This window comes from Colias croceus, chromosome 29, assembly GCF_905220415.1.
Source record: "Colias croceus chromosome 29, ilColCroc2.1".
Lineage (NCBI taxonomy): Eukaryota > Metazoa > Arthropoda > Insecta > Lepidoptera > Pieridae > Colias > Colias croceus.
In genome coordinates, this window is record NC_059565.1 from 3,507,906 (window position 1) to 3,532,333 (window position 24,428).

Genomic DNA, 24,428 nt, shown 5'->3' on the forward strand with positions numbered 1-24,428 from the left:
CCAATTAGTCGCCGACTAATCGACGACTACAATAGTGGCCGGATAGTCGGCTTTACCGACTAGTCGCCGACTAGTCGGGACATCTCTAGTAATAACTAATAAGTAATCAATAAAAAAATATACTAGGTACATATAAATCTTTCTTGATTTTATTGATGTAACACTATGAATGAAATATTTGTATCCATATAATATATACCTATATATATGTTTGTATACCTAAGATCGTCGCGTCAATACTCAGCCCACGGAAACGAATTTATGCATTTGCATAAATTCGTGTGAGTGTGATTAGATATTACATATTTATGTAATATCTAAACTCACCTGCATAAAGTTTCTGAAATGAATCGAAAGTCGTATTTTTTATTAATACATATTAATAAATAATAATTATTATTATTTATTATAAATAATAATTAGGTATTTATTAATATGATTACAATACTATACTTATCTTCGAAAATTAGTTAGATATCATTTAAATATGAATCTCTTTTAGTTCTAGTTTCTGAAGTTTCAATGTTCTTTTGTTGTTTACCATTTTCAAAAAAACAATATTGAAACAATATTATTAAAAAATCGGCGCGCGGCACAGCAATTTAAGCATGGTCTACTCGTCTCAACGGAGCGATAGCGTCTGATGTATGAAATAGAATTATGTTTGAAGCTCCTAGAACGTGCGATGCAAGATGATTTCTTGCGTAATTAAAAATATAGTAAGCGCCAAAAGTGTTTTATTGTGATTAAATCATAACAAAAAGTAATTAGACAAAAGTGGTATAACAAAGTTCTCACAAATGTTTCAATATAATTGTTTATGAAAAAAATAACATAATAGACATAACCATGTCAAGTAAAAAACGTCAAAGTGTGAAATTTAGAGGTAACTTCGTGAATTATTTCTATCGAGTCAATTTCAATATTTTATGTTTTTGATCAAACAGGATAATCGAAAATATCATCAAGTTTTACATATATTTTATTTTTTATATTTGGTCTTGAATATTACACGTATCAACTAAATGTTGATTGGTGATTTGACTTTAGTCGCGTTCTTAAAGCAGTATCATCTCCAATGTTGAAAAGGGATGGCGCTAGATGATCTATATAGTGCTGTCCCTTACCCACATTCGAAATCTGTAATATAGTCGAATTTTCACCACTAGGGAGTTACTAGGATGTCTTAAAGCAGTTTTATCTCCAGTGTTGGAATTTGGAAAGGGATAGCGCTAGACGACGTATACATATATATACATATATAGCGCTGTCACTTTTCCACATTTAAAATATTACTGCTTCAAGACATGATACGGGCACAGAATACTAGTAGCTAACGCTAGTACGGGGGTGATAAATGCTTATAGGAAAGATGTGATGGAACTTTTTCAGCCACAATTTTGCGCATGTGTTTGACGCTAATGTTAATTAAATAACGGTAACCGATAAGTGTGTACTCGTGACACCCCACGTGTTTGTGTACTGACATCTGATAAGATAAGAGTCAGTGTTTACGTGTACAAGCCTTTTGCTGTGGGTTTGTCCGTGTTTGCAAAGGTTTAGGTACCTAATTGTAGAATAGTTGGAGTATTTAGTTAAGTATAGAAATTCTTGGAAAGATTGGAAGGTAAAAAATAAAAATGAAAAAAAAAACGTATAAGTAAATGTAGGTAGTTTGGAATGATGATTCTTAGCTTTTACGTGACCGTGATAGTAGTTTCTTAGTGAAAGTAATTCACCGTTAAAATGCATTTTATTGAATAAATATCGTAATACTGCCAAGCTTAATATTTTAATTTTAATTAACTAACTATGGGGATTAAAAAAATGCATTTTTATTTATTTTTGGCAATAGAAAGATACATCTTTTGGTAGTTTATCATTAGATTCAAGAAAAGCAGATGCAAATAACTACATTCAATGTTGTATACAAAAACGTTGCGATCAATCAAACAAGCAATAAACAGACAAACTGTTTACATTCCAAGAAGCGATAGTAAACTCTCGTAGGTACTGAACAGTTCTTAGAAATTTGTTTACTAATCTCTAGACTTGTGTACTAGGGAATAAGTATTTTTATTTGCGTATGTTTTCTTAAAAAAGTTCTTACGAATTAAAATTTAGTGTATTTGGCGGCCATATCACTAGAGGTTTGTCCCGGGAACCTAGGTTTTATGCCGATAAATTTGATTAATTCATAAAAGATACATTTAATAGATAAAAAAACATTACACACACTACAATACATTTTATAGTTATGGTCGAATTGCAACCACAGGGTAACCACAAGTTTCTATAATTACCTGATTATTATCAAGTACCGTGGTACATAATTATATACACTTACAGATCACGAAGGTACGTCGTACATATCAAATGGAGAAAGTAATTTTGAAATATGTCCAGCAGTTTTAAATAAGCGCGTTTAAACAGACTCAACTTATCTCTATGTGATTTCAGGTAGTAGAATTCTACTACCTGAAATCACATAGAGATAATTAAAACTACCTATAGTCTATAGATATAGATAAATCAATATATGTATAGGTATAATGTTAATTTCTATCCTCCTATAATTTCCCCTGTATTGTAATTTCAGGTGGTAGAATGCAAGGAAAAGCGAACAGGCATGCGTCGTGCATTGAAGGTTCTGCATGACAGTCCGAAAGCCAGGCGGGAGGTGGAACTGCATTGGAGGGCGAGCGGCTGCATGCATATTGTTGAGGTGAGATAATTAATTATATACGGAACTAGCTACTTTTGGTACGGAACCCTAAAACTAGAATATGAATTTAGTGATAACGTTGATTTTTAAAGTAGAGTGCTTTGATGAGTAGCGAGGAATGTGTTTGTAAATTAACCAATAGTATCGCTTCAAACTTCAAACTAAACAGATTATTGAAATGCTGTACTATTTTCAATTAGACTTTGCGTACGTAGAGCTTTGCGTTTTTCAATCTTCAAATTGTCCTTTGATAATTTTAAATACTATAATATGTATTTTAAATTTGTTTTAATCCCGGAAGTTATAATCCAGGGGCAAGTTTATGTCTGTTATGATCACATAATATAATAATATTAATTAACTTATGTATGTAAAAATAAAATAAAAAATCATGTGTTAATGTGATAATATACTGTGGACATTAAAAATAATGTATGTATTACCATTAGGGTTGCCAACCGTACTCTAAAATAGAGTATTGTACTCTATATCATGTAGGCGTACTCAGCTATAATCTACAACACTAATAGAGTATGCTAAAATACTCTATTTAACTTGTTTAGATTAAAACTTATTTTTAGAAGCCTACGTTTTTAGATTAAATTTCTTAGTATCCCAACGTAGTATCTATTTACGGATCGGTTATTTTTACGGATAACAATCATTCCTACGGTATTTACTTTTTCTTTGCATTTATTTTATTAGGTACCTACTTAATTTTTAACATAGGTTTTCAGTTTATGAGCTTTTTGAAGTGAAACTTCTTTATCGGGGTTGGAAAAAAATTTAGTGTAACATTTTTTTCGTTACGCGTGACATTTTTCCGTTACGCGCCATCTTTTTCTTATCCCTACCACGCGTGATTCGACGTATTTCTGTAAAGTTGCATATAGTAAATTATTTTTTGAAAAATAAGGTCATAAAGAAGTTTCACTTCTTACGTATGTACACTAGTTCATTTTTTTAATAATAATTGATCTAATTAATTATGCATGGCTTATTTTTTTACGGATAATAATACAATACAGTTTGAATCCAACAGATGTAACATGTTATACAAATGTTGCCATTTCATGTCAAGTTTTAGCGTTCAAATGCTTTAGAAATTCGATCGAGACGCGGGATTCGAACCTACGTCCGTCGTCTTGCCGACCTTGACCGAATTTGTCTATTATTATATAGGTAACTAGCTTTCCATCCGCGGCTTCGTCCGCGCAGTCAAAGAAAAACCCGCATAGATCCCGTTCCCGTGGGATTTCCGGGTTAAACCTATCCTATGTCCCGGGGTAAAAAGTAGCCTATGTCTTTTCTCGGGTATCAAAATATCTCTATACCAAATTTCATGCATGGGTTTAGTAGTTAAGGCGTGATTGAGTAACAGACAGAGTTACTTACTTTCGCATTTATAATATTAGTATGGATTTATAAAATGTAACCATTTTATATCAATTTGCATCCAAAACCATTCCAGATCACAGACGTGTACGACAACACGTACGGTGGTAAGCGGTGTCTCCTCGTGGTGATGGAGTGTATGGACGGTGGGGAATTGTTCCAGAGGATACAGGACAATAGAGAGGGTGCTTTCACTGAGCGACAGGCTGCTGAGGTAAGTGTGAAAGAAAGAGATGAATTCAGGTATTTTGGAATGCAATAGTTGTGCCTTTAATAACTCAGGCCCCGGAACCAATAGAAAATCTATTGTGTCTGGGACCGATCGGGCCGCTTGGGGCACAATGGGTTAACTGACTGGCAGGTGGCTTAAATGCATGAAAATATGTGTATGGATGAAAGGAGGTATGCGGAATAGGGATAGAGATGAAGAAATAGAGGAATGGATGAAAGAAGGATGGATTAAGGTGTTTGGAATGCAAAAGTCGTGCCTTAACTGACTGGCAGGTGGATTACATGGTAAGGGGTGAAAATATGTGTGTATGGATGAAAAGAGATGTATTAAGGTATATTGGAATGGAATAATCGTGCATTTTAGAAGTGGTGGTTGTCTTGAGAACGTGGACAGGGATGAAAAACATGTTAATGAATGGAGGAGAAATGAATTCAGGTTTGCATTGCAGAAGTCGTGCCTTTACCGAGCATTAAACGGCTGAGGTTCTTGTGTAGGGATATAAAAATATGTGGATGAAAAATATACCGGCCAAATTGACCTCCTCCTTTTTTTGAAGTCGGTTAATGAATTATGGTATTTTGGAATGTGAAATGTGCCTTCAACAAGAGACTGGTGGCTGAGATACATGTTAATAGGGATTAAGGATGAAAAAATATGTTAATGGATGAATTAGGGTTATGATAACTAATTGGCGAATAAAAATTAAATGCGTGAATTTATTAAGTTTTATTACATTGAGTTATTGAATGAATGAAAATATCTATATCTACCAAGAATGCAGCAAATTCAAAAGTCATTAATTTTCAAAAGATAACTATGAATTTCATCTAACTTAAAATATAATCAAGTTAATGAGTTTAATTTAAACCTTATCTAATTAACCAAATCACTGAACAATCTACCTTAATGATTGTATATGTCAGTTTTATAGTATCAAATGCTGATAAGTGTTTTCTAGTTTCCCTTTCGAAACTGGCATCTAATTATTAGCAAATTTATTTCTTGATTCCTTCTCCATCTTTAAACAAATACTATCTTTCTTTTTTACTAGCTTTTCGCGTAGTCAAAAAACCAGCATAGTTGCCGTTCCCATGGGATTTTCTAGATAAAAACTATCCTATGTGTTAATCTAAATTACCCTCTATGTATGTGCCAAATTTAATGGAAATCGGTTCAGCAGTTTTTGCGTGAAACAGCTACAAACACACTTATATTATAATATTAGTAGGATCTATTTAGTATCTTCTTCAGAGCCATGACTACTTATTGAAGTAAAACTTCTTAAGGCGAATTGAGAGTAAAATTTCAAGGTCGCGTCATGGCAATACCATCACGTCTTCATTTCTGACGAAGAAGTTTCACTTCTGACACAAGTGTTTCCCTTTTATACAAAAAACATATTCTTTCCACAGATAATGCACTCAATATGCGTCGCCGTGCGTCACTTACACGACTCTAACATCGCCCACCGCGACATCAAACCTGAAAACCTTTTATACACCAGTATGGCTCCGAACGCAATACTAAAACTGACAGACTTCGGTTTCGCGAAGGAGACATTGAGTCACACGGACACACTGCAGACGCCGTGCTACACACCGTACTATGTAGCACCTGAGGTAAGTTGTAACGTTAGAAACATTAGTTACGTCAGAAACGTTAACAACATCAGTAACATCAGAAACATCAGTAACATCAAAAACATTCGCAACGTTAGAAACATTTACAACGTCAGAAACATCAGCAACGGTATTAGTATCATTAATGTAACGTAATAGTAACAGTAAGGTATGCAGCAACAGTAATAAAATCAACAATGTCATTAGTGTTCTAACTATGTATGTCCAACGTCATTATTGTAAGTCTGTAAGAAATACAATAAGAAACTACTAAACACTAGTATGGCTCCAAACGCAATACTAAAACTGACAGACTTCGGTTTCGCGAAGGAGACATTGAGTCACGCAGACGACGTGCTACACGCCCTACTATGTGGCGCCTGAGGTAAGTTGTAACGTTAGAAACTAAGGCACGTCAGAAACGTTAACAACGTTAGAAACATTAGTTACGTCAGTAGCGTCAGAAATATTACCTATTAACGCCAGGAACATCCGTAACGTCTAAAACATTAGTAAGGTCAGTGGTATCAGAAACATTAACAACGTTAAAAACATTAGAAATGTCATAAACATCAGCAATTTAATAAGCATTCATGAACCCACCTCAACTTACCTTATTGATAACATTACAATAGGTATCAAATGAACGCGGTCTTTTCGAGAGCACAAAAATAATTTTTCTTTTACTTTTCAACTGACTTCAAAAATACTGGGTGAAACGATTTTCATGATTCCCCCTTTATTTTTTTCTAATTCTGTGTCTGTTCTGATAATTTGAATGTGTTTTAATTTTTTTGACATCGTAAATCCATACTTATATTTTAATATTATAAATGCGAAAGTAACTCTGTCTCAATCACGCCTTAACTACTGAACCAATTTTCATGAAATTTGGTATGGAGATATTTTGATACCCTAGAAAGGACATAGGCTACTTTTTATCCCGGGAAAATGACGCAATCCCGGAAATCCCACAGGAACGGGAACTATGCGAGTTTTCCTTTGACTGCATGGGCGAACCCGAGGGTGGAAACCTAGTAAATAATATTTCTTCCTTACAGGTGCTAGGGCCAGAGAAATACGACAAATCGTGCGACATTTGGTCCCTTGGAGTTGTTATGTATATCCTGCTTTGTGGTTTCCCGCCGTTCTACTCGAACCATGGACTCGCTATATCGCCGGGGATGAAAAAGGTATTTGTATAGAAAAAAAAAAACTTTGTATACTATTGTTTGTATTGGATTAGCCTCTCTTGTCCCAATGCTTAGCAAAGGTCTCTCCAAGGCGCTTAATAAGACGTTAATTAAACTGCTTTTATCGACTTAAGACTCTGTATAGAATACGAAAATATATTGACACTACTCTCCGTATCCGACTTTGTGACGCGCTTGTACTATCCAAGTTTAATTATGCCGACACAATGTACGGACCTAGATTGCTCTCACGGACAAAAGCAGCAATTCAACGTGTACAAAATGCTTGTGCACGTTATTGCTGGAATATACCGCCTCGAACTCATGTTAGTCCATATATTCAAAGTGCTAAGATATTAAATATGGAAGCTCGAAGGCGCTTACATTTTGCCACTCTTCTTTTTGGTGTCATGCAAACCAAGGTTCCATCATACCTATACCAAAAACTTGCCTGGATGGGTGAGCGCAGTGCCCTAAGCTATCAAACAAGATCAGCATTTCAAAAGCTGGCCATACCTAGACACCACTCCGCAGGGTTCAAGGGATGTTTCCGATACAGTGCCACCAAGTGTTGGAATAATCTTCCACCACCACTACGTAATTTGCGCAATAAGGAAAATTTTCGACGCAAATATCGAATTCACTTACTTTTAAACCCTCCATAGGGGACTTGGTGGCGCTGAGTGTAACTTCCTTTGCAAATATTATGTAATATTTAATGTGTAAAATAAAACTTGTGATGTTTGAGTTTAAGTTTATTTATTTTCAATTGTTTTTTTCTTAAGTGTTTGATATCTTGATTGCATGATTTGCTTTGTTTCTCCTTTGGTTTTATTTATTTTATTTTATTTTTTGTCTTTTATTCATTTTGTTTTCATTACTTTATTTTTATTGTTTTTATCTCTTTTAGGTTTAAGGTGTAATGTATTTTTATTATTTTATTGTTCAGTGTGTGATTGTCAACTCCAAATGTCATAAGGGGCCACTGAAAATCAGTGGTGCGAATGGTCCATCTCATCATTCGTGCCAGATACTGAGTTGGTCCCTTTTGTCAACAGAGAAATGTCCAATACCTATTATCAGCATTATTTTCTTATACATATTTTATTACTAAGTATTGTTATCTCTTATTTTTACTTTGAATGTTTTTTTTTAATCTTGTATTGTATGTTTTTGTGTGCTGTTGACAATAAATGTTTTATTATTATGTATCTCAGTTCCATAATACACGGGTACCATCATAAGGAAAGTACCCGGTCCTTTGGAAGGCTTACGCGGGGACACGGATCCAACACGCAGAGGCCCTTTAGAGAACTTTACTGTGTTGTGGGACACCAGCCGCAGCCTGCCCATGACTGCACTATAGAGATACAGTCCTAGGCAGTCCGCGGCCGATGTAGGACTATTTCGAGATATGGAAAAACAAAATAAACTGGGCTATGGAGTGGGATGTTAAATGGGCCGGTATTTGGGGACTATTGGAAACTATGGCACCTGCCTTTCTACTAAAAGAAAGTAAAAATATGTTGGCAGGTGATGACTCGCCCTCTCACTGTATGGGCCCCCGAAATAAGTCGCTGCAATAGTGCGACAAGGGGGCAACATATTGTGAGCAGCTAAGGGTGGAGAGGCGTCCCTGGACTTTAAACTCCGATCACGCGCTCCCTGAGGGTCCAGCATCACGTGCCCACTCGCCACTTACGCTTCGCATCCACCCTTCGAGCTAAAAGCTCTCGCGACTCCACTCTGGCCGGCCGGTTAAGGCAAGCCAGAGGTGGGGGTCCTGTCCTCGTCAGGCTTCACTCCGACCGGCCGGTGAAGGCAAGCCGGAGATGAAGACAGGGGCCTCCCCCGGGAGCACTCGGTTCCCGCGGGGTCGCTACTCCCCGACACCCCGCCACAAGGTGTCCTGCGGGTTGACTGATTGCACGGGTGGAATATCTATTGTCACGTAGACAATAGATATTCCAACCGTGGGCGATGGGGTCGTCACATCCCTACGCCCTTATTATTATTATTATTATTAATTTCGTTAATTGTTATCTGATTTGTATGAGATATTTAAATTAAAATGTAACAAGACGTGGTAGGGTTTTTTTTTTGGTTAGTTTGTTTGTTTGTTAGCTCAAAAAGTTGTGGACCGAGTAACATAGGCTTATGTTGTTATTGTTTTTCAATGAAGTTCATTATTTTTATACCTACCATTGCCAAATATCTCCATTTATTAGAATCACTTTTTCGCCTTATTTAACAATTCTTATTTTATTTATTTATGTTCACAGCGCATAAGACTAGGCCAATACGATTTCCCCGAGCCTGAGTGGTCGAACGTCTCAGCTGATGCTAAAAATTTGATCCGCGGCATGCTGTCTGTTGATCCAGCGAAACGGCTTACTATTCATCAGGTAAATCGTATATCTATACTAGTAATCTATACTAATATTATAAAGCTGAACAGTTTGTTCGTTTGAACGCGCTAATCTCGGGAACTACTGGTCCGATTTGAAATATTATTTCGGTGTTGGATAGCTCATTTATCGAGGAAGGCTATAATCATCACGCTAAGACCAACAGAAGCGTGGCAATGCGGGTGAAACCGCGGGGCACAGCTAGTAGCTTTACTTATTCGTTCGTTCGTTGCTTAAATTTCCTGCCTTTTTCGTAGAATGTTATTAAATATACTGTATTTCTCTATTATTCTATAAGTAACTAGATTTCCGCCCGCGGCTTCGCCCGCGTTTGCAAAAGAAAATCCGCATAGTTCCCGTTCCCGTGGGATTTCCGGGATAAAAACTATCCTATGTGTTAATCCAAGTTACCCTCTATATGTGTGCTAAATTTAATTCAAATCCATTCAGTAGTTTTTACGTGAAATAGTAACAAACATCCATACATCCATACAAACTTTCGCATTTATAATATTACTAGCTTCCGCCCGCGACTCCGTACGCGCGGAAAAATTAAGATTAATTTTTTTTCTACGTATTTTTCCGGGAAAAAAGTATCCTATTTTATGCCCAGGATGATAAAGTATAATTATACCAAGTTTCATCGAAATCGAACCGTTAGTTTTCACGTGATGCCTGAACATACAGACAAACAGACAGACAAAAAATTTTTAATCACATATTTGGGTTTGGTTTCGATCCAGTAACACCACCTGCTATTTATTTTTTCAATATTTTCAATGTACAGAATTGACCCTTCTACAGATTTATTATCCATACTAATATTATAAATGCGAAAGTAACTCTGTCTGTCTGTCTGTCTGTTACTCAATCACGCCTAAACTACTGAACCAATTTTAATGAAATTTGGTATGGAGATATTTTGATACCCGAGAAAGGACATAGGCTACTTTTTATCCCGGGAAAATGACGCAATCCCGGAAATCCCACGGGAACGGGAACTATGCGGGTTTTTCTTTGACTGCGCGGGCGAAGCCGCGGGCGAAAACCTAGTTTTTATATATAAGAAGATTACTATATTACTATTACTATTACTATGGATTGTTTATGTAATAATAATAATATATTCCACAGGTGATGTCCAGCCCGTGGGTCCGCCAGTACGCACAAGTCCCGCAGACGCCGCTGCACACGCACGCGGTGCTGCGCGACACGGGCGACGCGTGGGCGGACGTGCAGGACGAGATGACGCGCTCGCTCGCCACCATGCGCGTCGACTACGACCAGGTGCGTCACACGTCACCTGTCAAACGTCAAATGTCAACTGTCACCTGTCAAACGTCAGCTGTCACCTGTCAAACGTCAAGTGTCGTGGCAGCTGTCAAGTGTCAAGTGGCAGCTGTCAATTGTGAAAAGATTGTGTGGATGTTTTTTTTTTTGTTAGTGGCCAGTGACTTTTTTATTGCGATATTTGGATTTGTTTTTGTTAGCACTATTTACTATACCCGGCGCGGCCTAAGATGATCCCTATGACACTGACAGTTATTCTCAAGAGACAAACTTGTAATGGCGTCACCATTAAATTAGAAACGTATTGGAGGCGTCTAAAAATGGCATTTATTAATTTTTACGTAGCTTTATGCCATTACAGTGATATTCCGTTGGAATTATAACAATTCTTAACATTTACGAGAAATTATATCAATCTGACTTTACGTTTACGTCCTTCAAAACTTACATTGTTGGCATTTATCGACTAGTGCGGAAGTATCGATAAACAAATTTCGATAATTGAAACGAGTTCACATTTTTTCCATGCTTAAGCTATAATTCATTCACTATTGAATGGAACAGAAGATCGCAGCATAATTAATTAATTAATTACCGTTCGCGTTAATTTACTAACCTATGATAATATAAGTTTTTTAGAAAAATTAAATGGGGGATTCCATTTTCATGATAAAATAATATACACTGTGTTAAACGGGTTAAAAATTACGAGAAAATGATAAGGTGCATTTTTATGTTTTGGAAAACTTTCGTTTTACTTACCGTTTCGTTTAGATACTTAATAGACGTTAAAAATTCATTTTATAATATTTGTAAAAACATGTTTACCGACGTGGCTGAATGCAAACCACGCCTTTGCCTATAAAATAGTAAAGTATCGACACGATCCATCATACGAGCAATCACTAAAACGAACTGTCATAGGGATCATCTTAGGCCGCGCCGGGTATAAAACTAGTACTACTTACTTTAGTGTCTTTAGTGGCAGTGTTGGTAGGGAGTGTCTTTTTTATTGCGATATTTGAAGTATTGTGACGATATTGAAGATCGAGCAGCTGACACCTGTGAAATGTTCGCGTGGAATGTTTTTTTTAGTCAGTTGGCTAATGTAGCTGTCAAATGTCAATGAGCATATTCATTGTTTAATTTTTTTTTGGCTAGTGTGAATTTGATGGAGGTCGTGTTGTTGTTTTTTATTATTTTATGGGCTAGTGTTGATTTTAGACACACGAGGCGACGCAAGTGCGATCGGAATTTGATTGCGATTTTTACCTATAATTTTATTGGTGGTTTATTTTTTCTCTTTTTCTTTAGGTACCAACTGACCAGTATTGTATTGTATTGTATTAGCCTGTTTTGTCCCAATGCTGAGCAAAGGCCTCCCCAAAGCGCTTCCATGAATCACGATCTTGTGCTATTGTAGACCAGTCTTTATTAAATTGGTCCAGTTCATCCCGCCATCTTTTCTTCGGCCTGACCAGTATTAATTATATTAAATTCTTATTTATTTATTATATCTGATATTCTGACGTTTGAAAATAGTATTAATGATATTTTTTTCGCTTCCAGGTTCAAATCAAAGCGCTGGAGCAGAGTAACAATTCACTTTTGAACAAGAGAAGGAATAAAGTAGGTGCTTAGTATATCTAGGGGTAAAGTAAAATTAGAAAATGGTGTAATAAATATAATTATATACAAAAAATATACCGCTTTTGTGTGAGTACATTCTTAATAATTAGCTAAAAATATATATTATTTTTGTAATAGATTTTTTTGATGTAAAGTAAATTAAAATACAAATATTTGTTTTATGTTATAATAAATTAACAGTATTAAAATTATTGCTTATTTTTGGCTAATTATTTAGATATTGCTCTAAAGATTAAGAAAATATTGAAGAAATAATTCAATTATTTTAAATTTTTCTCAAAACGTGCTTGCATTTTCATGCAAAAATGTCTGAATACTTTTTTCGAAATGGAGTTGTTATACCTATTATAATTTATAATTAATTATAGTAATACTGCACAATTAATAATAAGTTACTAATAAGTAGTGCTTTTTCTCAGTTATTTTGCATTTTTTATTAATTAATTTTTTTTAATACTTGTGGATTTTGACAAAAACTTCATAAAATTAAAATTGATTTTATATAACATAGATCTATAGTCAAAATCATCAAAAAATAAATCTTAAGGGCTAAATTTATTAGCGATGCGAAAAAGAAGTGTCCTAATAGTCGAGTATAATGAAAAAAAAAACATAAAATATTTATAATTATGTTTCAATTTTCTTTTTTATTTTCAGAATTCGCAAGTAGAAACAATAACAAAAGTTATATATTTCCTATAATTAAAGAGCGCCACCTAGCGGTGAAATCGGGAACTAGATAGAGAATAACCTTTTTTTTGGGTTTTTGTTGTAATTTAGTTTCACTAAAACTAAATTTAATTTTAACCCAACGTGCGAAAGGGATAGCATCACACAAATATCACAGTTTTTGGTTAGAGTGAAAGAGACGGAATGATTGTATACGTATTTCTGTACGTAGATTTTTTTTGTAGTTATTTTTTTGCGATTTTTTGTTGTATTTATATTAAATATGTATTGTATAATGCTTTATTAGTTATTTTTATATATTATATATGTATAATAATTAGGTTTTTGCCTTTTTTTGTATTTTGTAAGTAAATTAATCAGTGCAAATTAATATTTTATTTTACATTAATATAAATAATTGTTGTATCGATTTAGGGTTGCAATTTTTTGTAAACTATTGGAATATTGTTTAAAATGTTCTTATACTAATCTATCTAGCTTAAATAATAATATATATATATATATATAGAAAATCTATATTTCAATATGTCCTTTGTCCTTTTATAGGTCGTGCAAATTCATATAAAAATAACTAATAATAAGTAAAATAATTAAGGTTGTGAACAACGCCTTACGCTCAAAAAATCATTATTATTTGAATTTTTTCAAATAACGCACGTCAATTTATAAGCAAAATCAATGCATTATATATATATTTATATTATATATAGTGGAGTTTTGAACCCGAATAATATTATTATGTAATTAAACTCACGTATCTGCCGCAGGGGCAATATTGGTACAATCTCGGTCGGAGCAATTTCTGCTGTTCTCTTAATTGCCCCTGCTTGCCTATAAACATCACAATTAAGGAGCTAGTTAAGGGTCCAATTCCAATATTGCCCCTGCTGCAGGTATGTGAGTAGCCGGTTTGAACTGATTTTTTTTACAATTAAACAAAGTACACGAAAATTTAAACACACAAAAGAAAGATATTCAAAGAAAACTTTTAGTTTTTCCTACTTATTGTCTGATATGTGAATTAATATAATTATATATTAGATTGCTTTTCGTTTATCTTTTGCAAAATTTATGTAATTACTAATTACCGTCCATTTAAAATATTAGTGTGTATTAAAAAAAATATGGGCGTATAGTTTTGTAAAATATAGTGATAATGTTTTTCACTTGAATTAAATTAATCGTACTAAAACTTTGTTTTTGTTTTATTTGATTTAAAAATAATGTTTTTTTTTTGTCATGTCCTTTAATCAACAAGAAAAGAAAGATTTTTTTTTTCATTCAATCGCTTATTCTAAATAAATTGACTAAAAACTTTAGTGCGAGTAATTTAATTCTATATCAAGAAAAATATGTTTAAGGAAATAATTATTATAGTTGTATGCAATGGCTTGAAAATTTAAATATAATGAAAATTGAAAATATATTAAATAAATAGAAAGCACAGCTAATTGCTAATATTCTATGTTTGGACGTAGTACAGCTAGCAAAAAAGGCAATTATTTTTACATTACAAAAAGTATTTATAGACTGAAATATAGAAAAAGGTCACAAATTAATACATCGTACATCTAAATATAGTTTTGTCTCTTTCTATCTCAATTTATTTGATGTAAGAGCGAAAGAGACAACTTTATTTGGTTGAGAACTACAACAATGCGTTTCAAATAAAAATGTGCATCGTCATATTGTGACGTCATTGCTGTCAATTCGAAAAAAACGCCTCTATTTAAACACGTACATTAAAGGCAAATAATTCACTTCATATAAATAACTAAATATATTTAAAAAAATAACTAAAAATCCTGCTAAGAAACTCATGAAATTGTTGTATTGTCACCAATCCTTGATAAGTGTACAAAGTTTGAATTAAATCTGTCCGTTTAAAGTCAAAATCGAGTCTAAAGGAGTCGGTTACATACATACAGGTGAAGATAATAAAAGCGTGTACATAACAAAATTTGCATTTTTAACTATCCTTGGAAGTCATAGAAAAGCACACTTTTATTTGAAACGCATTATAAGTATGAATTAAATTTTACAAGTAAAGACAGTTGCAGAGCATAGTCTTATAAGAGTTAAGTACTAATATTAAGTATGGTTTGAAAATGTTAGCATTTATTTAATAATTTAGGTGTAATTTTTCGGTGTATTATTTTAAAATAATTTAGGGCATTCAATTGTATCCTTGCTTTGTAAAATATTATGGTTTAATCCAAATTTCTAATTTCGTGGTTTTTCAGCAATAACTCAAAATTTTGAATTTTGCTTGGATTCAGCCAAAATAGTAAAAAAGAGCGTGTGTGCTGAGCACACGTATCAGAAGTGGAACTTCTGTGGCAAGATTCGAAGATACCAAAATCGTCGCCTTACTACATGACGTGACGGTATTGCCATTACGCGACCTTGAAAATTCACTCTCATCGCGCCTAAAGAAGTTTCACTTCAAAAATATCTAGTTTATCTCACTGTACAAATGGTGTGATGATCAAAATTTCATCACAAAAGTACAAGGAATTTCATACATTACTATATTATGTATGTTTATATATTTTTATTAGAATAGATTTTTTTTCTGACTGTACTTGCGTACTTATATTGCTACTTACATCACGGTTGCCAAATGATGTTCAATGTGTAATTAAGAATAAATATATAGATTAAGAAAATGTGTTTTATTTCTCTGTTATTTCCGTTTACACTAAGCATTATTATTATAAAGTATTTTTATTTGTTAATATTTGTTAGTTTTAAAGATAAATTTGTTACTTTATCGCAAAAACTAAAGAACGGATTTTAATAAAACTTGGCCATGTACCACTAAGAGCATTAGCACAACAAAATTTACTTATTAATAAGTTTTTCTTGAATTTCACAAACTCGAACTCAAGCAGTCATTTTTTCAATATTCTTCTATTTCACATCTGTGTCACTGATCTTATAGTACCTAAGTAAATATTAAACCTTCGGAACAGAAAGAACCTATGGCCACAATAATTTCGTTAGTCACACGTTGCATTTACATCAAACGAGCGAATGCTCATTCTAACCCCACTATATCAAATTATTTTAGTGTAAACAGGCGTAGAGCATTCTTTCGTTGTTCTTAGTGCGTTCGAAAAGATTCTATGCAGTTGTCTAATACTGAACAACACTGAATACAAGTTTTCGTTTACACTAAAAGATCACGAAATAATTGCACTTGCTCTAGCTCTATGTTCGTTTGATGTAAATGCACTGACATGATAAGCATTGATTAGCTGTATCACATTTAATCTCAACTACAAAATATTATGTAAAGAATTTGGTAGGTTCAATTTTGCCATTTGAAAAACACTGAGACTGAGAGATTGATAGAAATGGTGGAATAAATGAGTGGGTATCTGCAGACTATGCTACAAGCGTTGACATCGAGGTATCGTCGTTAAAACTTACTTACCTACTAAAATTCTGTTTGCTCCTTACGTTATATTCCAAAGATATTTTTACGGTAATAGAGACTTAAAGAGTCATGTTCATCATGTCAAGTTCATGCTGCTCCTGCGAACGTTTTTCTGCCTTACTTTTATTACTTAGAAGAGGAAAATACCTAAAAGTTGACCGATTTTCTGATCTACTCAATAGGCAATACAAATTTCAAGAGAATATTTTGTCCAACCGTTGAACCCTTTCAAAGGAGTAAGGTTACTTACATTGTTATACTAGATTTTTATAATATTGAGAAAGTAAATGCGAATCTTATATATAAAAATGATTCGCAAAATGTGTTGGTAAGCGCATAACTCGAGAACGGCTGAACCGATTTCGATAATTCTTTTTTTATTATATTTCTTGAAGTACGAGGATGGATCTTATGTAGAGAAAACGTAAACATGTACCACGGGCGAAGCCGGGGCGGACCGCTAGTTACTTAGTTAGATAATATAGGTAGGTTGGTAACAACTAACAAGTTTGTTCTGAATTTTTTTTATAATAGAAATATTTTATTCATCATGAGGCGGGATTCGATCCCGCATGTTTTTCAATATGTACTTGTAATAAAAATATTTATATAAGAATCGGAATCGGAGTATCTATTCCCACAAAATGTGCTGGGTAGGTAGTTAAATGATAAAATAATAAATAATTAGTATAACCAACTTTTTTCCTACTAGCAATTTTTAATATTTTGTAAGTACCTAAGTACCTAGTTCTTGACTATTCCATACAAATAAGAGTAATTTCTTAATAAGTAGATACAGTAGAAGAAAATAAAACACACATTATTCTCATATTGATATATTTCAATTAAAATTTTAAAATATAACGAACAATAATATTTTATATTCTTACACTTTACGATGGAAACACAACGCCAATCTCACAACTACGTTACTATAACAATTAACTTAATAAATAGCAATAAATATGAAACATACGATTATAAATAAAATGGCGTAGATATTGCATACATTCACAAAATAGCCTTAAAACTAGTTAAAAATAGAGACAATTTAATCAAGGATTAAAGGTTCAAAATTATATTTTTTTATAGTTACATGGTACCTTTTTCAAAGAATCACATATTTTTTATAGTTATGATGCAAAGAATAGTCGATCTTTTATAATATTATAATTAACAAAACAAAAATAATTACTTATTTCCCGACGCTAGCGCCACTGTGGTGGAAAGCAAAACTAAAACTTAAACCATTATAACTGAATTTTTTTCAGGCAGAATCTAAATAGATTTTTAAGAAAAACTAGGTTGTACCGAATATCTACGCCCTTTGCGTATTACAATCGTAGCGAAATAAATATGAACTATGTATTATTTGACAGAATATTCATTTTAATTTAAAATTTATTGCTTATTGTAAATTTTAATAATTTTTCAATTTACTAATTAGTGGTATTTCTTTCGCAGTCAAATTGTATTATTTCGCCGTTTACAAACGCTTGGCATTTTGTAAAATGTCGAGAATTATTCGTATTTTTTGGTTTGGATACGGGGGTGGGTTAGGCTAGGTATTTGCTTTTAAAACTACACAGAAATAGGAGCCCCGCGAAGTGGGGCTCCGTCGGCTCGCGACCGTTTTTTTTGTAGTATTTTGGAAAAAAGTAAATCCTCAGCAGCAGCATTTTACAAAATGATAATACAATTTGCCTGCGACATTTCTATGATTAAGTATAATGTAAATAATAAACGGATTGTATCTATTCAAATATTATATAATGTACCTAGTTATGTAATGTTTGTACAATAATAGATAGGTACATAATAATTAGTATGAATTAATCTAAAATATCTATGAAGAAGTTCATAAGAAAATAAATAGGACTTTCAATCAAATAATACATAGCACACGATTACAATAATATTTACAATGTTCATAATATTGCACAATAGCAAAATAATTTTAACAATTATTAAAAAATACATAGCGAAACATAATTCAGAAGATATTTTAGAATATTATCGAAAATATAGATATTTTAAAGTAGAAGTCAGAAGAATGGCCGAAAGGAATAGGAACAAGTTGAGACAGGACCATTTTATTAATTTTAACTCCATTGGTGAATTAGTATAAATTACTTTTTGAAGAGAAACTTCTTTAGGCGCGTTGAGAGTAAAATTTCAAGGTCGCGTCATGGTCATGAAGTAACTAGTGGCGACGATTTTAGCATCTTAGAGGTAGCACGCACGAGCAACTTTGTCTCCGCAACTATTTAGTCTCTCCCATCAATTGTATGGGGAGTTGCGTCGCTACGTGCGCGCACTTTCATACTAGCCCATGGGTGGGAGAGACAAAATAGTTGCGGAGACAAAAGTTGCTCTTGCGCGCTAGCTCTTAGAATCTTGCCAAAGAAGTTTCACTTATGACACGTGTGCTCGGTACACACGCTCTTTTTTTTATAATACAAACAAGAAATTATGGACAACCGATAAAGGTGTAGATAGTGTTGTCGAAACGTGGCTAATTAGCCTCATTATACTTATGTTGTCTTGTCTTTGACATCTAATCCCGTGTGCGTTTAGTCGTGTCTTTCTATCCTTTTTACATAAAATATCATTGACAAATAGGGATTCGTATTTCATATTTATTGTCATGTCTACTTAAAAAAAATAGTTTGAAAAGGTATTTTATGTATTTTTACTGCATAATTCAAAATTTTCTGATCTCAATTAAACGGTAGGTATTTCCAATTATTAATGATATTTTAATGAAGACCCGTATTTTATTCGCAAAAAATGAGGTTTCTAAATACTAATTCACCAATTTAACTCTAGGACACAACAAATAAATCTAATAGACTGTGCATACTACACCTAAACGTAGTGCTTTTAATTTAGTACTAAGACTAGTAATGGACAAAATAAATAAAAGGAATTACGAGTTAGAGCTAGCGCGCAAGAGCAACTTTTGTCTCCGCAACTATTTAGTCTCTCCCATCAACTCTATGGGCTAGTAAGAAAGTGCGCGCACGTAGCGACGCAACTCCCCATACAGTTGATGGGAGAGACTAAATAGTGAACGAGACAAAAGTTGCTCTTGTGCGCTAGCTCATAAATCTACATACTTACTTTAAGGATTTGGAATTGTTTTTAAGTACAGAATTCTATACAACAGATATTTATTTCGTAGGCATGCACTTTGAATATGATTTTAATAGTGAAAAACAAGGAGAAATCATGACAACATGATAACTTAACTTATGAATTCGGCGCGCAATTGTTTTTTTTTTTTTTGTCAATGACGTTCAATGACGTTTGAGAATGCTGTCCCGCGCTTTTAAGTATTGCCATGTTCAGATATTTTGTCTATGCGCATAAAATAAAGAATTATAATCACAGTTAGTATATTATTTTGATTGTAAGTGCATGCCTAATTTCTATATATTTCTGTTTAACTACCGTTTCCCAATCCTTTTTTTGTTTTATTTTCTATTATAATATTTTATCGTTCCTTATAGTATAATTGGAGATTGAGTTTAACAACACAAGAAGTAATGCATTTAAAAACGTTAATAGGTCATTTGATTCAAATTATAAGTCCAAATTATAATAATTCAGGTACAGTTTATCACACAACTCACTTTCAGTGAATTATTTATGTTGAATTTATTTTTCGTGAAAATGGCAATTACCACCCAAACACCTTCACCGATTGCATACAGAAATATATATAAAATAAAATTGCATTCAAAAATGTACATAAGTGCTTACAGAAATATCAAATAACCTATTAAAATCGTTTTTATTATAATAATAAATTCTAACCGTACTTCACAGACCTTAAAAATATCTAGAGGTGTAAAGAATTTACCTGTTATTATGTCAAATGAAAATTATACCCTGAACGTGGCGTAACTTATTCAGAAAGCATTGCATTATATGCAATGCCTGCCAAAAGGAAAATGAAGCGAAAAACGTTGTTGAAGCTTTGCGTATATTTATGGCACAAATGGTGACACTTTACATTCGCATCTAGTGTGTCTATGGTCTCTTAATTTGCCAAGAATTGTCTATGGTCTGTGAAGTACTTAACTCTAACAGCCGATAGACATAAATTCATAAGTCATAAACGTGTAAATATAATCTGGTGAATTAAAATAAATATCTACCACGACACAACAATAGATAGACATTTGAAAGATATATTTTATATATTTATATAAGAATAAAAGTACCTTTATTATTTTTTTGCTATCTATATTCTTATTTGGCTAAAATATGTTTAATTTTATGAACAATGAACGAAAATATATGAGAAATGTATTCTACAATACTTATATTTTGTTAAATTACAAGTTGATTATAAATTATTATAATTAGTTGAGAAATTATTATTATTGGAATGATCGGGCTAAAAGGAAAATTGTTCAACTGTGTTGATTGAAATCATACGAAAGGTAAGTTATCTTTCTATTTCGTTTATAAAGAAAGGTAACTCACGGCAAACTGAAAACTATTTTACATTAGAAGTTAAATTAAAATGGCATAATATCAATTTGTGTATATTTGATGTAGGTTATTTCATAACAACGTGACCGCCTCCTTGGTACAGTGGTTGACGCGTGAGCGTAGAGCCGAGGGGTCCTGGGTTCGATTCCCGGTGGAGACGAAGAAAAAAAAATGTCTCGGTCTGGCAGGACACAGAAGGCTGATCACCTACTTGTCCCTAAAGAAAATCGATCAGTGAAACAGATGTATGCATAATGCATCTGCCCCTTACCCCACTAGGGGACATGGGACTTCACTATTTCATAACAAAAGAAATTGTACTATTTTACAGCCAAAACCTCTTATTCTATCGAACAAAGATTATCGAGATTTTTAAAATGGAAGAAACCTTTTGAAATTATAATGATTTTTTTTAACCAAATTATGATTGAGTAGGGTTGCAAATTAGATTTTTTTCATAAAAGAAATAATTGGGTCGGCTTTTGTCAAATCGGATAGTCCATTTCTAATAATAAAAAGGCATTAGGTAAACATAGCTTTGGTAATAAAATTATTTTTGTAGCACATAAAATAACAGATAATTGAATTACCTATTTAGTTTGAATGAAATTATAGTCAAATCATTTGATTAACTAGGTAACTAATAATAAAGATTCTTAAGTTATAAATAAAATAACAATGTTTTTTTTTTTAAACTAGAATTAAATAAATATTCATGTATTTAGTTATGTATTTTATTAGATTTGTTAACAATATAAATAGCTGCCGTGTATTTTGTGCTTTGATCTCAAACTAGTGCATATTTTTAATGCTGTTAACACCTAATTGACAACTATATTTTTGGCAGTACAGATAATATTATAGATAATTTACGTGGACCATAGAGTTTAAACTTTTTTTAATATGTCATGATTTATTTTTAAAATTATTTACGATTTATATTTAAAATTTATGAATATATTTAATATTTTATTTATAGAATTTTGGTTAATTTGCAACGTAAGTATATCACGATACAAGCTTATAATATTATTATTATACAAAAACTTGATGTATACATAATATTTTTATAATAACTATATACATCAACAGACAATAATATAATATAACAATATACAGAGTATCCCACTGTTGGTATACTAAGCTCAAAGGAGGTTATAGTTTTGCATGCGCTGAGTACGTAAAAAATACTTATAAAATTCCAGACGTATTTTTTTTCAAATAGATGAATTCTTAAAACTCTATGTGTACACCCATAACAAGCAACCCGCCCAACTTTGCCACCAGCACGTGAGCTATCGTTTAAGATTATATTTTCATAGACAAAATGCTCACATTAGAGAAGCGGTATATGCTGGCTGCGCGAAGCTAGAGAAGAAAACATGGATTTTCAGGAAAAATTTGGCAAACATTTTTTGACGTATAAATTTATAAAGAAAGGATGCGGGTTCGAGTCCCGCCTCGTGATCGAATTTTTTCTATTCTTTATAAATTTATATTTATAAAGCATATGAATGCCATAAAACCAAAAAAATATAAATTTTTTGACGTAATTTTGTTGTAGTATTTTTTACGTGATCAGTGTATGCAAAACTACAAGTTCCTTCGCGCTTAGTATACCAATAGTGGGACATTCTGTATAAAATAAAAAATTATAAAGCGTATTCAAATACATACTATTATAATAGTATTGCTTTGTTGTTTACAGTATATTTTTGTATTGCATTGAAATTCTTCATTATTATACGGATTTTCTTGATGTTACCGATCAAGCATGGCCGTGGGCATTATGAAGAGTGTCCGTATTTATTTATTTTCTATTTTCCTTTTTTTTATAATACGATGTAATTCATTATTGCAAAGTGTCAGAGGCAAAATAGAAAAACTTTAATGCAAAGGACAATACTCCCTTTTTTCATAAATACCGTTAAAATATTTAAAAGTACATTCTGTTTAATCATGTTTGCGTGAAAGAGCAAACAATACTATCTGAGAGAGATAGCATAACAAAAACATAGATCAATTTTGTATTTTGATAAGGTTTTATGGTACATTTAGAACTTTATTTTTTTCTCGTAAACATGATGGCTTTTATATATAAAAGACCTGCCCCCCTAGCCAAGTGGCTTTCTGTTAGCGTAGCGTTCAATAGAAGCTGTAGATACGTTTATCTACAGCTTACTTCAATCTCATACATTCGTAGTATATTCTATTGAACGCTACGCTAACAGAAAGCCACTTGGCTAGGGGGCTGTTCAATTTCAATAAGGGTGCTTTTCCACTAATAATGTGCGAGGAATGTGTTTGTAAATAACCAATAGTATCGCTTCAAACGCTAAACGCTTAAAACTTCAAGCTAAATGAAGCGATATGATTGGTTATTTACAAACAAATTCCTCGCTACACATCCTCGCACATTATTGGTGAAAAAGAACCCTAATAAGTCTTACGTGTATTTTATTTCTGACACTATAAAAGCGACTGGGATCTGTTTTTTTTAAGCTATTGCATAGCTTCTATCGCGGGCCTTTAGCGCGGGGACAGAATCGAGAAATTCCGTAACGAAAAAACCTCACGCTCCCCACTCCGACGGGCGGTGTGGCTTGTAGGCATAGCTTTACCGCGGCAGTCCCCGAGTGACACACGTCTTTTTTTTAAATTAATTATATATATATTTATTAATTTTTATATAAAATGATATTTGCAAACTAAAGATGAACACAATCGGCCCAAAGTTAGATAAATAATTTATTTAAATATAATTTCGAAGATTATCATAAATTTTTAAATATTATGTAAATTTTACTGTTCTATTTTTTTTTCTTTTTTGATATTCCGAAACAATTTTTTGAAGTGAAACTTCTTTATCGGGGTTCGAAAAAAATTTAGTGTAACATTTTTTCGTTACGCGTCACATTTTTCCGTTACGCGTGACATTTTTCCGTTACGCGCCATCTTTTTCTTATCCTTATGACTTATCATATGACGTATTTCTGTAAAGTTGCATATAGTAAATTATATTTTGAAAAATAAAGTCATAAAGAAGTTCCACTTCTTACGTGTGTACACTAGTACACGCACACATATTTTTGTGTCTTTTTTTCTTTTGTCTTTTTCAAGAAAAATGTTTTTTCTCCTAGATTGTATTGTTGGTTATTTTTTTTGGTGTTTGACAATATGTAATAATATCTCTTATTTTAATAACCAGATATTTTTTTTCCTTTTGTCAAATGTCGACTATATTATTCTTATAGTCATATTACATAAAGTAGATCACAAAT

General features: G+C 32.8%; 1 protein-coding gene across 2 annotated transcripts in view; it reads left to right on the forward strand.

Annotated features, from left to right (window-relative positions):
• LOC123704416 (MAP kinase-activated protein kinase 2) overlaps window positions 1-13,786 on the forward strand; it is a 43,550-nt gene extending 29,764 nt beyond the window's left edge. The window contains exons 2-9 of one of the 2 annotated variants that reach the window (XM_045652803.1): window positions 2,600-2,725; window positions 4,197-4,334; window positions 5,765-5,971; window positions 7,033-7,164; window positions 9,447-9,569; window positions 10,707-10,859; window positions 12,432-12,491; window positions 13,170-13,786. In XM_045652803.1, coding sequence (XP_045508759.1) covers window positions 2,600-2,725; window positions 4,197-4,334; window positions 5,765-5,971; window positions 7,033-7,164; window positions 9,447-9,569; window positions 10,707-10,859; window positions 12,432-12,491; window positions 13,170-13,214 — 984 coding nt within the window. In that variant the 3' untranslated portion in view covers window positions 13,215-13,786. The remainder of the gene's footprint in view (window positions 1-2,599; window positions 2,726-4,196; window positions 4,335-5,764; window positions 5,972-7,032; window positions 7,165-9,446; window positions 9,570-10,706; window positions 10,860-12,431; window positions 12,492-13,169) is intronic. The other variant, XM_045652802.1, reaches the window with a different exon arrangement.
• Window positions 13,787-24,428: the final 10,642 nt, after the last annotated feature.